Source organism: Cryptomeria japonica, chromosome 7 (assembly GCF_030272615.1).
Source record: "Cryptomeria japonica chromosome 7, Sugi_1.0, whole genome shotgun sequence".
NCBI classification, from domain to species: Eukaryota; Viridiplantae; Streptophyta; class Pinopsida; order Cupressales; family Cupressaceae; genus Cryptomeria; species Cryptomeria japonica.
In genome coordinates, this window is record NC_081411.1 from 184,286,296 (window position 1) to 184,301,729 (window position 15,434).

Sequence of the window (15,434 nt, forward strand, 5' to 3'; positions counted from 1 at the left end):
TAGATAAGGCCTTACAATGGTATTGTTCTTTTCCTTCTTATTCTATCACTTCCTTTCAACAACTAGCAAATGCTTTAATCTAACAATTTCAAAACAATATTGGTCGTAAAATCACTTTAACTGATTTAATGCATTGTAAACAAGGTGTTGAAGAAAAAGTGACTGATTTCATTCGTAGATATAAGCATTTGTGTGCTCAAATTTCTTTTCATGTACCTGATAATGATATTCAAAGAATTTTCATTTCTAATTTGCAAAAAGATATCAAAGAAAAGCTTCCTTTGTCTGAGTTTACATCCTTTCCGCAGTTGTGCACAAGACTCCATAATTATCAGCTGACTATGAGTCAAATGGAGCAATCCACTCCTATGGCTCCAAGTGATAAGGGGGAGAGTGTTCAACAACCGTTTGCAAATTTCAAACCAACAAAAAGCTTCATCATGTTCAATGATACAATCAACAACAACCATGTGAATGCTACAACAGGTGGGCCTTCTGTTTCTAATTGTTTCTAAAGAGAAAGACAATTTACTCCTTTGAATGAATCTTTACATAGTATTATGTCTTAGTTGTTGCACAGAAATGTTATCAAACTTCCTCCTATAAAACAAATTGATTCTTCTAAACTTGCATCTCCTTATTTTGATAACAATTCCTTTTGCCAATTTCATCGTCAACTTGGTCATGATACTAAAAAATGTTTTGCATTGAAGAATAAGATTCAAGACTTGATTGATAATAATATTATATATGTGGCAGGTGTGAATGATAATGGGAATAAAACAATAGCTCCTCCTAATCAAAATCTTAAGATTTTCATTGATCCCTTGGTATCTCATACCTCTAACATTATTGAGATTGTGCCTAATCCTCTCTCTTCTGAAGAATTCACCTCTATGGATCCAAACTTGGTTAATATGGTAGAAACACAAAATTTTCCTCAGGATCCCTGTATTGAATTTCACCCTAGTGAGACCATTAGAGCACCTGATGACCCTTTATACATAGTTGCAAAGGTTAAGGATATCCTTTTCTGTGGTGCCCTGATTGATCCCTCTTCCATGGTTAATGTTATTACTGAAGAGTATCTTTTCACTTTACAATTGTATAAGCCAATATATGATGTTTCTAATGTAGCTGTAAAGTTATTTGATGGCTTCTATTGTCCTACCATTGGCTCTATCACCCTTCCTATTGAAGTTCATTCTAAATCCATGGATGTTGACTTTATTATCATACCTTCCTTTGAGCAATTCCATGTGAAGTTGGGCTATCCTTGGCTATATTTCATGAAGGCTATTGCTTCTAGGTATGTGCACCAAGTTGTGGTACCAAAAGGGGGTCTTAAGATGCCACTTTTTTTTTTTTTCTGAAATCAGCAAAGTCTGAACTTCAATGACAAATTGAAGATAGTTACACTCCAAATTTGAAGATGCAAAAAGAACAAGAGTCAGAGTGCTTCGAGTCTACTTTCTAAACTACTAATTTTTTTTGAAAATGGTGGAGAATAAGGGCTTCAAAAAGGGGGGCCACAAAAAGTGGTCATGTTTTTATGCAAAAAACATAACATAGCGTTTGTTGTGGCCCCCCTAAAATGTTAACTTTTTTTTTGAATTTTTAAAATCGCTTCGGTGAGAAATTAGCTAACACCTTGTAGTTTATGCCAAAATTTTTAGCTAATTTTTTAATGAGTATATGATTTTTTACTAATTTTTGAAGTGGACACATCCTGAAAAATTGAAATTTCAGCGTGCTCCCTCCTAAAATCATTGAAAACAAATAAAAAATCAAAACTTTTTTTTTAATTGTATAGAATGGAGTCTAGTTTCTAAAAATGTAATTTTTTTGAAAATCTGTTGAACGTGTAAAAATCTATACCCAAAATAGTGCATGTTGTCTTTTGACAAAAAACAGACACACTAACAAAAGGAATTATAGATGAAAGACTTAACAAAATCAAAATTTGAAATAAATTACATTTTTGGATAGCTAAGAGGGAGCTCAAGTTTACCACAATATTTTTTTTCAACTTCATTGAAACACATGCAAACCTGATGGAGAGCACGACCAAAAATATGTCAAAATTTTCAATGTTCTGACAAAAACACGTTTCTAGCCTGAAATGGTCATCCAAACCTTTGGGTTGGATGGCCAAGGAAAATCCAAACCATAGGTTTGGTGTTTCCTAGAGTAGGCCATTTGACGCTCGCCAAATATGGCGAGGGCCCTATTTGGTGTGTGCCAAATGTGATGAATGAATATTCCATTTGGCGCGTGCCAGATGTGGTCCATATTCCACATTTGGCGCGCACCAAATAAGGATGAAGAGGGAGATAGCTCGAGGGATAGCAGAATAAGAGAATTGTGAGACCTAGAAAGGGGAGGGACAAAGAAGAGTATGTATCTATAAGAATGAAGAGCCCAAGAAGAGGTAAAGGGAGAGAGAGAATATGAGATCTAGTTCATAGAGAGAGATGGAACTACGAGGGAAGGGAGATAAAGAAGGCAAAGGTGAGATGGGGGTTTCTATACACACATTTGACACTCTCCCTATTTGGTGCGTGCCAAATGTGGAATAGATACAAACTCTTCTTTGTCCCTCCCCTCTCTAGCTCTCACAATTCCCGTATTCTCCTATCCCTTGAGCTATTTCCCTCTTCATCCTTACACCCATCTAATTCCCTCTCTTACCTCTTTGCCTCAGTTTTTTCCTCACTCCCTCCTCTCTCTAGGTCCTAAGGGGTCATAGGACACAAAATGACCCCTTAGGACACAAAATGACCCCTAAAGACACCTAAGGGGTCATATGGTGTCCTAAGGGGTCATAGGACACCATATGACCTCTCAGGTTACCATAGGACCCATAACGACATAATATTTTTTCCTAAGTGATCATAGGACACCATATGACCCCTTAGGACACCATACAACCCATAACAGCACCATATGGTGTCTTAATGGGTCATAGGACACCATATAACCCTTATGTGTCGTTAGGGGTCATATTGTGTCCTAAGGGGTTATATGGTGTCCTATGACGCCTTAGGACACCATATGACCCCTTAGGACACCATACAACCCATAACGACACCATATTGTGTCCTAAGGGGTCATATGGTGTACTAAAGGGTCATAGGACACCATATGACCCCTTACGACACCATCCGACCCATAACGACACCATATTGTGTCCTAAGGGTCATATGGTGTCTTAAGGCATTATAACACACCATATGACCCCTTACAACACCTAAGGGGTCATATGGTGTCCTATGTCCCCATAGGACACCATATGACCCCTTAGGTGTCCATACGACCCATAACAACACCATATTATGTCCTAAGGGGTCATATGGTGTCCTAAGTGGTCATAGGACACCATATGACCACTTAAGACACCATATGACCCATAACGACACCATATTATGTCCTAAAGGGTCATATGGTGTCTTAAGCGGTCGTAAGACACCATATGACCCCTTAGGACACCATACGACCAATAAAAACACCGTATTGTGTCCAAGGGGGTCATATGGTGTCCTTAGGGGTCATAAGACACCATATGACCCATAACGACACCTAAGGGGTCATATGGTGTCCTATGGCCCCATAGGACACCATATGACCCCTTAGGTGTCCATACTACCCATAACAACACCATATTATGTCCTAAGTGGTCATATGGTGTCCTAAGGGGTCATAAGACACCATATGACCCCTTAGGATATCGTACGACCCATAACGACACCATATTGTGTCCTAAGGGGTCATAAGAATCATATGACTCCTTAGGACACCATACGACCCATAACAACACCGTATTGTGTCCTAGGGGGTCATATGGTGTCCTAAGGGGTCATAGGACACCATATGACCCCTTACGATACTATACGACCCATAACGACACCTAAGGGGTCATATGGTGTCCTATGGCCCCATAGGAAATCATATGACCCCTTGGGTGTCCATATGACCCATTACGACACCATATTGTGTCCTAAGGGGTCATATGGTTTTCTAAGGGATCATAGGACACAATATGACCCCTTAGGACACCATATGACCCATAACGACACCATATTTTGTCCTAAGGGGTCATTAGACACCATATGACCCCTTAGGACACCATACAACCCATAACAACATCGTATTGTGTCCTAGGAGGTCATATGGTGTCCTAAGGGGTCATAGGACACCATATGACCCCTTACAACACCATACGACCCATAACGACATCTAAGGGGTCATATGGTGTCCTATGGCCCCATAGGACACCATATGACCCCTTAGGTGTCCATACGACCCATAACGACACCATATTGTATCCTAAGGGGTCATATGGTGTCCTAAGGGGTCATAGGACACATACAACACATAATGACACCATATTGTGTCCTAAGGGGTCATAAGACACCATATGACCCCTTAGGACACCATACGACCCATAATGACATTGTATTGTGTCCTAGGGGGTCATATGGTGTCCTAAGGGGTCATAAGACACCATATGACCCCTTACGACACCATACGACCTATAACAACACCTAAGGGGTCATACGGTGTCCTATGGCCCCATAGGACACCATATGACCCCTTAGGTGTCCATACGACCCATAACGACACCATATTATGTCCTAAGGTGTCATATGGTGTCCTAAGGGGTCATAGGACACCATATGACCCCTTAGGACACCATACGACCCATAAAGACACCATATTTTGTCCTAAGGGGTCATATGGTGTCCTAAGGGGTCATAAGCCACCATATGACCCCTTACGATACCATACGACCCATAATGATACCATATTGCATCCTAGGGGGTCATATGGTGTCCTAAGGGGTCATAGGACACCATATCACCCCTTACGACACCATACGACCCATAACGACACCTAAGGGGTCATATGGTCTCCTATGGCCCCATAGGACACTATATGACCCCTTGGGTGTCCATACGACCCATAATGACATAATATTGTGTCCTAAGGGGTCATAGGACACCATATTACCCTTTAGGACACCATACGACCCATAATAACACCATATTGTGTCCTAAGGGGTCATAAGACACCATATGACCCCTTAGGACACCATACAACCCATAACGACATCATATTGTGTCCTAGGGGGTCATAAGACACCATATGACCCATAACGACACCTAAGGGGTCATACGGTGTCCTATGGCCCCATAGGACACCATATGACACATTAGGTGTCCATACAACCCATAACGACACAATATTGTGTCCTACGGGGTCATATGGTGTCGTAAGGCATCATAGGACACCATATGACCCCTTAGGACACCATACAACCCATAACGACACTGTATTTTGTCCTAAGGGGTCATAAGACACCATATGACCCCTTAGGACACCATACAACCCATAACGACACTGTATTGTGTCCTAGGAGGTCATATGGTGTCCTAAGGGGTCATAGGGTGTCCTATGACCCCTTAGGACACCATATGACCCATAACGACACATAAGGGGTCATACGGTGTCATATGGCCCCATAGGACACCATATGACCCCTTAGGTGTCCATACGACCCATAACAACACCATATTGTGTCCTAAGGGGTCATAGGACACCATATGACCCCTTAGGACACCATACGACCCATAACCACACCATATTGTGTCCTAAGGGGTCATATGGTGTTCTAAGGGGTCATAAGACACCATGTGACCCCTTAGGACACTATACAACCCATAACGACACTGTATTGTGTCCTAGGGGGTCATAGGACACCATATGACCCCTTACGACACCTAAGGGGTCATATGATGTCCTATGGCCCCATAAGACACCATATAACCCCTTAGGTGTCCATACGACCCATAACGACACCATATTTTGTCCTAAGGGGTCATAGGACACCATATGACCCCTTAGGACACCATACAACCCATAACGACACCATATGGTGTCGTAAGGGGTCATAAGACACCATATGACCCCTTAGGACACCATATGACCCATAATGACATCGTATTGTGTCCTAGGGGGTCATATGGTGTCGTAAGGGGTCATAGGACACTATATGACCCCTTACGACACCATACGACCCATAACGACACCGTATTGTGTCCTAAGGGGTCATAGGACACCATATGACCCCTTATGACATCATACGACCCATAATGACACCTAAGGGGTCATATGGTGTCCTATGGCCACCATATGACCCCTTAGGTGTCCATATGACCCATAGCGACACCATATTGTGTCCTAAGGGGTCATAGGACACCATATGGCCCCTTAGGATACCATACGACCCATAACAACACCATATTGTGTTCTAAGGGGTCATATGGTGTCGTAAGGGGTCATAAGACACCATATGACCCCTTAGGACACCATACGACCCATAACGACACCGTATCGTGTCCTAGGGGGTCATATGGTGTCCTAAGAAGTCATAGGACACGATATGACCCCATACGACCCATAAGAACACCATATTGTGTCCTAAGGGGTCATAAGACACCATATGACCGCTTAGGACACTATACAACCCATAATGACACCTAAGGGGTCATATGGTGTCCTAAGACACCATATTATGTCCTAAAGAGTCATATGGTTTAATTTTTATGGTTGTGGCTATCAAACTATAGGGTATAGAGTATAAATTTATCAAAGGTTAAAAAATTTTAATGGAAGTCATTTGGCACTAGCCAAATGAGCTGCACAAAAAAAAAGGTTATAGGGTATAGAGTAGAAATTTATCAAAGGTAAAAAATTTCAATGGAAGTCATTTGGCTAGTGCCATATTTGGCGCTAGCCAAATGAGCTACACTAAAAAACGGTTATATGGGACCCTTGACCTGTGATCCAAGCCCACATTCTCTCATTTTGTCTTCTTTTTGCGCATGATCAGACAAAAAATGCTTTTTGCATGGTGTTGACATTTTATGCAAGGTTATTTTATACATTCCATTAGCTCTCCACCACGTTTTTTTTCATTTGGCAACGTCAAAGAGGAAGAACATAGTTTTTTTTATCAAATTTGAATAATTGAGGTAATATTTTCTTGTTTTTAGAATTCAAATACTTATTAAGTGTTATTTTGTTTAAATGTTAGAATAAAAGTGTGAGTCAAAATTGATTATAATCCTATTAGATTTACATTAGATTTAACAATGCATTTGAAGGAAGTTGCATAAGAAAATTATTTGTTTAGTGTTTTAAAACAAAATTTGCAATTTCATACATCCTTTTTAAGATCTTATGAAATAATTTAGAAAAGGAATACATGAAATAATTTCAATTTCATATATCCATTTTAACATATGTATAATTAGGACAGTCATAGATGCATAATTAGGATAGTCATAGATGCATAATTTCACTTTATTCTCTTTTATGTGCATGTACATGTAGAAATCATCATCATGTCGAGGAAATGACCAAAAAATGTAATATCGGAAGAGCGTGAAGCTAAGAATGCAAAAAAAAGAGAAGGAATGAAGCAACTTCGTGAACAAAGGAAATTGAATACCATAGAAGAAGAGGTGCCAATTGAAGAGGAACATGAAATATCCATCCAATCTAAGAGAGAGACAAAATTGACCACACAAAGGCAATGGATGCAAAACCTTCGTGCAATTGGACAATTGAATCCCGAGGTTGAGAGCATGTCTACCACAATTCAAGTTGAAGGCACCCCATCTCTTACATCTCAAGTTGAAGGCATACCATCTCTTATTAGCACACCCTTGGTGTCCACAACATCTCTCAGTTTCGGTAGACTCAAATCCAGTTGCTCGTGGCAACTCTTTCTCGATTGTGACAAAAAGCATCAAATGAGTTCAATGAAAAGTTGCACAATGCCCCATCTTTCAATGCGCTCGTCGTGGCACCGAACCGTCAGTTCATACGCATCAGGGTGGTCGGGTTTACACTAGGAATGCCTTCTTTTTTCTCTCCAACTCGCCCAATCGTTGCGGGACACACCCTAGTAGCGAAATCACCCAAGTGCTCAAATTGTTCAAAGTTGTCAATATTCGGCATCGCGTTTCTCAGCGCCTGTTAATCATAAGAATGATCTGTCTAATCTTGCAGGGTTCTGTTATGGCACTCTAAAAAAGCCTCTCTCGGTTTCGATAGACTCGGATCCAGTTGCTTGTGGCGACTCTTTCTCGGTTGCGACAAAAAGCGTCAGATGAGTTCAATGAAAAGTTGCACAATGCCTCATCTTTCAATTTGCTCATCGTGGCACCGAACCGTCAGCTCATATGCATCGGGGTGGATGGTTTTACGCTAGGAATGCCTTCTTTTTTCTCTCCAACTCGCCCGATCGTAGCGGGACACACCCTAGCAGCAAAATCGCCCGAGTGCTCAAATTGCTCAAAGTTGTCAATATTCGGCATCACGTTTCTCGACACCCATTAATCATAAGAATGATCCGTTTGATCCTGCGGGGTCATGTTATGGCATTCTAAAAAATTCTCTCTCGATTTTGGTAGACTTGGATCCATTTACTCATGGTGACTCTTTCTCGGTTGCAACAAAAAGCGTCATATGAGTTCAATGAAAAGTTGCACAATGCCCCATCTTTCAATCTGCTCGTCGCGGCACCAAACTGTCAGCTCGTACGCGTCAGGGTGGTCAGGTTTACGCTAGGAATGCCTTCTTTTTTCTCTCCAACTCACTCGATCGTTGCGGGACACACCCTAGTAGCGAAATCGCCCAAGTGCTCAAATTGCTCAAAGTTGTCAATATTTGGCATCGTGTTTCTCAGTGCTCGGTAATCATAAGAACAATCCATCTGATCCTGCAGGGTCATGTTATGACACTCTAAAAATCCTCTCTTGGTTTTGGTAGACTCGGATCCAGTTGCTCGTGGCGACTCTTTCTCGATTGCAACAAAAAGCGTCAAATGAGTTCAATGAAAAGTTGCACAATGCCCCATCTTTCAATCCGCTCGTCGCAGCACCGAACCGTCAGCTCATACGCATTGGTGTGGCTAGGTTTACACTAGGAATGTCTTTTTTTTGCTCTCCAACTTGCTCGATCATTGTGGGACACACCCTAGCAGCAAAATCGCCCAAGTGCTCAAATTGCTCAAAGTTGTCAATATTTGGCATCACGTTTCTCATCGCCCGTTAATCATAAGAATGATGTATCTGATCCTGTGGGGTCATGTTATGGCACTCTAAAAAAGCCTCTCTCGGATTTAGTAGACTCGGATCTAGTTGCTCGTGGTTACTCTTTCTCGGTTGCGACAAAAAGCATCAGATGAGTTCAATGAAAAGTTGCACAATGCCCCATCTTTCAATCCGCTCGTCGCGGCACTGAAATGTCAGCTTGTATGCGTTGGGGTGGTTGGGTTTACGCTAAGAATGCCTTCTTTTTTCTCTCCAACTCGCTCAATTGTTGCGGGCCACACCCTAGCAGTGAAATTGCCCAAGTGCTCAAATTTCTCAAAGTTGTCAATATTCGGCATCGCGTTTCTCGGCGCCTGTTAATCATAAGAACGATCTGTCTGATCCTACGGGGTCATGTTGCAGCACCGAACCGTTAGCTCATATGCATTGGGGTGGCTTGTGTCTTGGATTACAAACACATATTTAGGTTCAAAGCTTAAGTAACAATAAACTTTGTGCAATTATTCATCTAATCATTTGTACTGCAATTATGGATAACCATGATAAATGATTTGCATTAACCAAAAAGCTACAAATCCATGCAAGTATACCGTTAAAACTATCAAATATATCCAATACAAACAAATAGGCTTGCCAAAAGCCATATGGACTTAGAATTTCACATATTCATAAAACAAAATATATGTTCAAAATTGCTATAAAGGCATACAACATGATATCCAATAAAGTCAAATAGGGGCTTGCCAAAATCCATATGGACATAAAATGTCACATATTCGTAATACAAAACATATGTTCAAATTTTCCATATAGGCATACAACATGGTATCCAATAAAGTCAAATAGGAGCTTGCCAAAAGCCATATGGCAATATAATGTCACTTATTTGTAATACAAAACATATGTTCAAAATTGCCATATAAGCATACAACATAGGACCCTATTCTATTCATTTCCCTCTAGGGGAAGGAAACAAATCACGAGATATCTTTGCCTGTCGAGGGGACGGAGATGTATATGGTGCAGATGTCTTTCGAGTATGTCCACTCGACCTCCTCTCTAGACTTTTTTATAACTCCACCTGATACAATGAAAAGAATGATGTTAGCATATACAAAAATTGAATTTTAGAATGACATATAATAGAATAGTCACTTATCGCATACAAATAATCATGATGTTCATCTACAACAGGTGCACGTTCATGATCTGGAGTGACAAGCCCCTCCTATAAGGATCACAATATAAATTAAACTAAATACAAGTGTCGTTAAAATTTTCAATAACATATTATTAAGATAACAAATGTAATGCTAAATTTACTAAATTTACAAATATGTCTCATACTTCTATTAAAGCAGTTGAACTTGCTACTGCTGCAGCAACACCGCACTCCATTGACGCACAGATAGCAGGAGGAGCCTCTGATGTCAACATCTGAAAATTAAACAAAGTTACTGATTAATCGCCAAAACTATCTATATTATTTACTAACAACATTAAAGATAAATTGTTTACCTGGGTGAAAGATTGTCAATGAAATACACTACGAGGTGTTGATGTTGAAGCTCTAGCATCAAACTATTTGACATCCAAAATGAGTAATTAGAAAATCATTCACATAAGGTTCAACTATCTACATATAATAATTATATTCTTTCACTCGTTGTATACCTGTGGAGTCGACGAAGTAATGAAAAAGGGTGCTGCAGGAATGTTGCTAGTATTGTGAACACTTTGACTCTAATTTTTTATCATAATAATTTACTAATTTAGATATATTCTCAAATTTACATATAATATTTAATAAAAAGAATGAAATGAACTTGTAATGAAATTCACCTAGGTATCAATGCCAAATGTTTCATTCAGCAAGGATTCTGTCATGACAATGTTCTCTGTTGCAAACTCCACTCGTGCATGTGCATTCTCAGAACTATTAGGATCATAAGTGCAAAGAGAACCACAAGATCGACAAAAATTAGCTGGAACTCGATGCCTAGAAGAATCAACATCATCACTCGCATCACCCTCTACTAGAGGCCTAGCATACTATATAAGGGTCTAAGTAAGTGAGCTAATCGAGTCTAGAGTTTCGACCTCAATACTCTCCTTCACAATGGAAGGAATAATAACATGCTCCACCATAAGTTTGGCCAAGGGTCTTGGTGGGAGATTTGGATCACGCTGTGCACCCTCTCTATCATACGAAGAACCCCCACCTCTACCTTGGAAATCTAGAAAATCAAAATAGTTTGGGATCTCATTAAGGACAAACTCATAGTACAGTTTTCTCAAAAAGTATTGGGGTACCTCATGATTATTACATGGGGACTGATCAAATACCATCCACCACCTATCCCAAAAATTGTTCTTAATCCCTTCATGATGACACCAATGAATAGGGAATCGCCTAAATCTAGGGTGTAAAGGTTGATTCGTTCGGGGGTCCGTAAAAAGCACACAAGTCAAATTTATTAATTTTCTTTTTCTTTACTACCGCATATGATAATTTGTTAGCATAAAATTACTTTTGTTCTTCCTTCTTATGGGACCAAAAATTTATTTGCCCACTCACAGATTGTATGTGAGATACAATAGATTGCAAAGAACTGGCAAGGTTTGTCCTATGGGAGTTTGTTCTAGCGAGATCTTTTAGCTTTGTGATTAAACCTTCAAGCTCTTTTTGGCTATTTTCTATTTGACCTAATAGGTTTTCTTGTGTACCTATGGGATGTTTAGGGATTGTAGGAGGTTCTTGATGTGCTTCTTCTTCAATATGGTCTTCATGAGGAGGTGATTGATGTGCTTCTTCTTCAATATGGTCTTCATGAGGAGGTGATTGAGTGTTTTCAACATTTTCTTGTCTAATCTCATTTCCTAATAATGGAAATAAATTTAAATCAATAAACCTAGTTTAATCTTCAAATTAATTAAAAAAATGACAATAAGAAAATAAAAATACATACCTCTTCGAGCTCTTCGATGGTGTGGCGGCATTTTGATGAGAGATGGACAACTTAGTGCCCAATTTCAAGCTTTTACAAAGGGTGAGCGCAAGAAAATGGCACCCGAAAATGCCAAAATGCGGGTTTGGAATGCAGAATGCATCCAAAATGCGGGTCAGGGTGTTTTTGAAGTTTACAATGCACATAAGGCGCATGCCTTATAAGGTGTACACACTATAGGGCGCGCGCCCTATAGTGCATGTGCCTTATGCGCTTTTTAAATTTTTTTTGAAGTGTGGCACCTTTTTGGTACCACAACTTCGTGCATATACCCTTCTCCAATCCACAAGTGTCTTAAATTTCCTCACAATGGAGAAATCATAACCATGAACCATATCTTATTTCATCCATCCGAAAGAAGCCCTGGTGTTCCTATTGATTTATTTTGGCCTAAACAATTTCAATCTCTTCCATTAAGAAGCAATGCTCTTTTTCAATCTTATCAAAAATAGAAGAATGATATGATCTTATCCTTAAGTCAACCTAGATCACCAACACTTAACATTCCTATTGTTCTTAAAGATGAGGTTCTTCCCCTTTCGGATAAAACTAATCTCCCTCCTAAGGAAGATTGTCCACCTACCCCTATGGATGTGACTTTACCTTCTCTTAAGGAGAACAACAATATTCTTCCAAAGGTTACACCTATACCTCCTCCTCATGATGGACCTGGTCTCCTTCCTACACCTAATATTCCTCCTTTCTATGGTGCAATTCCACCTCCTTCCTCTTATCAAGAGAAGAGGCCTGCTTCCCCTATTATTCAACCAAAAAGACCTCAACCTAAACCTTCCACTATCAAGGAGAGAAATGTTCCTACTTTTTCAAGTGTTCCTCCTCCTTCTTAGCCTTCCACTAAGACTCGTCGGAATCGTTGTGTGAGAGAATGCTGATGAAGATGTTGTGTTCGAGCTCATGAAGCTATCCCTCAAAATATTAAATCTCCTCAGACTTCGACAGTTGACATGATTTCCTTTTCTCCTAAGCAAGATGTTCAACCAACATCTCCAAATCGTAAGTTGCATAAAACATGTGATGGTTTTACTCCTATTCTTGTTCTTTCTCCTCTTTCTCTAAACTTTGATGAAGAAATGGGTAAAAATGTTATCCATAATGGTAATACAACTCCTAATGCTTCTGATAGTGAGTATGAGTATGTTGATGTGGACAAACATTTATTGGATGAGTTTTCACAATCCCTAATCCTAGCTCGTAGAATCGAACACAGTGACGTACAACATGAGCATAGTCCTTGTTTGGATCTTGTGATAGCTCCATCTGTTGTGCTAGATATTGCTCTTCTAGCATGTTGCTTACCTCCGTGAAATAGTGATCAGCAAGATCAGGAGGTAGATGTTGTGCTAGATTAGCGATATTAGCACTGTAGATCTTCTCTCTCTCTCTTTTCTTGCTCTTTTGTGACCATTTTTCTATGTGTATCCTTGTTTTTCTATTGTTCCCTTAATGTCTACTTGGGGATGATGCAAAGCATTGAGATCTTTTCTCGGTCTCTTTCATGTTGACTCAAAAGACATCCTCTCTTCCCTTTCTTCTAAGGTAGTATCCTTCTTTGGGGAATGAAGATTATTATATGCATATACATACATGATATACATGAGTTATCATACAACATACTGACCCCAAGGAAATTTATACTACGTCATGTTTTGTGTTCATTATCCTTGGGTTTATACCTCGATTGGGGGCTAAATCCTTGCGATAACGTGCTCCCTTTCTTCTCTCTCTTGGGTGTATCCTACCTTAAATAAATCGATCCTGATAAGGCACGTGGGATCGCTTTAACATGGGCCATACACTCTGCTCATATTTTCCTTCTTGTGATACTTAAAATTATTTAGTGAACTTTATTTTTCTTTGTAATCTTTAGTATCCTTTCTTTCATGACTCATAGTGAAGGGGACTTTTCTACTTGCAGTCATGGTTATCCCCTTCTCAATATTCCCTTTTACTCTGTAAATCAAAATCATAAGATCCTAAGTCCACTGGGGGTTTGGCGCATCTTGCCTCCTTGACGTGGTAAAAGTCTTTCAATCTTGTTTCTTTGTACTTAATCGACAATATTGGCATACGCTTATACTCCTGTTAAAGTGGAGGCTAAATGTAGTATCATAAAATTGCGACCAGGTAGCAATTTTCGACTACATTAGGGTCCTCACGCATGCAAATATGAATCCTTTAGCCTCATCAGAAATTGGAGATTGCTCAGCTTGCAGAAATAGCTTCTTCCTTGGCCTCTGCATTACCCCATCCACACTCTGCCCTAGAGAAAGGGGTAGGAAAGGGGCATGGTGCCACTGTCCCCTCTTGGATAGGGGTGTGGTGCCCTTATCCTCCCTGGACAGTGGCGTTGCGCCCTTGTCCCTATCCTATTTTGGGGTAGGACCCTTCCTAGGGTTGCATTGTTGGTTGTGCAGTGGGAAGGAAACTCCTCCGATGTCGGCCCATGACAAAAATCAAATCCACTAACATGTATTTAAGGGACATTCGTCCTCTCATTTGCATAAGTAGAATTTCAGGAAGTGGAAGTTCAATAAGTTGGATGAGTGGGAAATTCACAAGCGATTAAACATTCAAGCATTATTTTCCACCATTGAGCATTCTCAAGTCTCTCTTCAAGGCTAGGTGTTGCATTCAAGTCAAGGATTCAACCATTGAAGAGGAGATTGATTTCAACATTCAATTCCACACAAGCCCTTCTATCAACATTGCTAGTACAACCTCCCTTGAGGTGATTTAGAATTCAGTCTTTCATTTACAGCTACTTGCAAGTACTTTCTTTCATTACTTGGTTAATTCCAAAACTGGGGTTTGACCTAAAGGAAAACCCCCAATCCCAACCCATTTTCCTCTCTTTTATAAGTGTAGGTTGTAGGTGTGCATCTATACTTTCAGATTCGGGCTTCATTTGCAGAGACAGAAAAACTCTTTTCGTTTCATAGATTTTTCGGAGGACTGTGTACATTCCCGCCACGGTCCAGACAAATTTTTCTCAAATTCGCAGGGTGACTTTGTCTCGACATTCTACTACTAGATCCAGGTGCACAACTTCATCCCATATTCTACTCTGAAGTTATAATCAATTCTTGGTCACTTTTGCACTACATAATTCAATCAATTTCCTTTCTAAATCAAACGGGGAAGAGGGGATCAACTTATCATTCCCAATTCATTTAGAATTCAACCTACCATCTTCATGTGGAGAGATTGAATCTAGTGAATTATCCTCTCCTCTTTCTAATGTAACATGGTGAAAAGTCCTTGAGTGGTAATCAATAGTGAAACT

General features: G+C 40.0%; 2 protein-coding genes across 2 annotated transcripts in view; both read left to right on the forward strand.

The window, feature by feature from the left end:
• Positions 1-15,434, forward strand: part of LOC131056348 (uncharacterized) — an 80,138-nt gene that overhangs the window by 23,524 nt on the left and 41,180 nt on the right. The gene's annotated exons all lie outside the window — the stretch shown is intronic.
• The window catches only part of LOC131056349 (uncharacterized), a 40,157-nt gene that overhangs the window by 20,851 nt on the left and 3,872 nt on the right, over positions 1-15,434 (forward strand). The window contains exon 3 of the mRNA XM_059208016.1: positions 309-486. Within this exon, the coding sequence (XP_059063999.1) occupies positions 309-486 (178 nt within the window). The remainder of the gene's footprint in view (positions 1-308; positions 487-15,434) is intronic.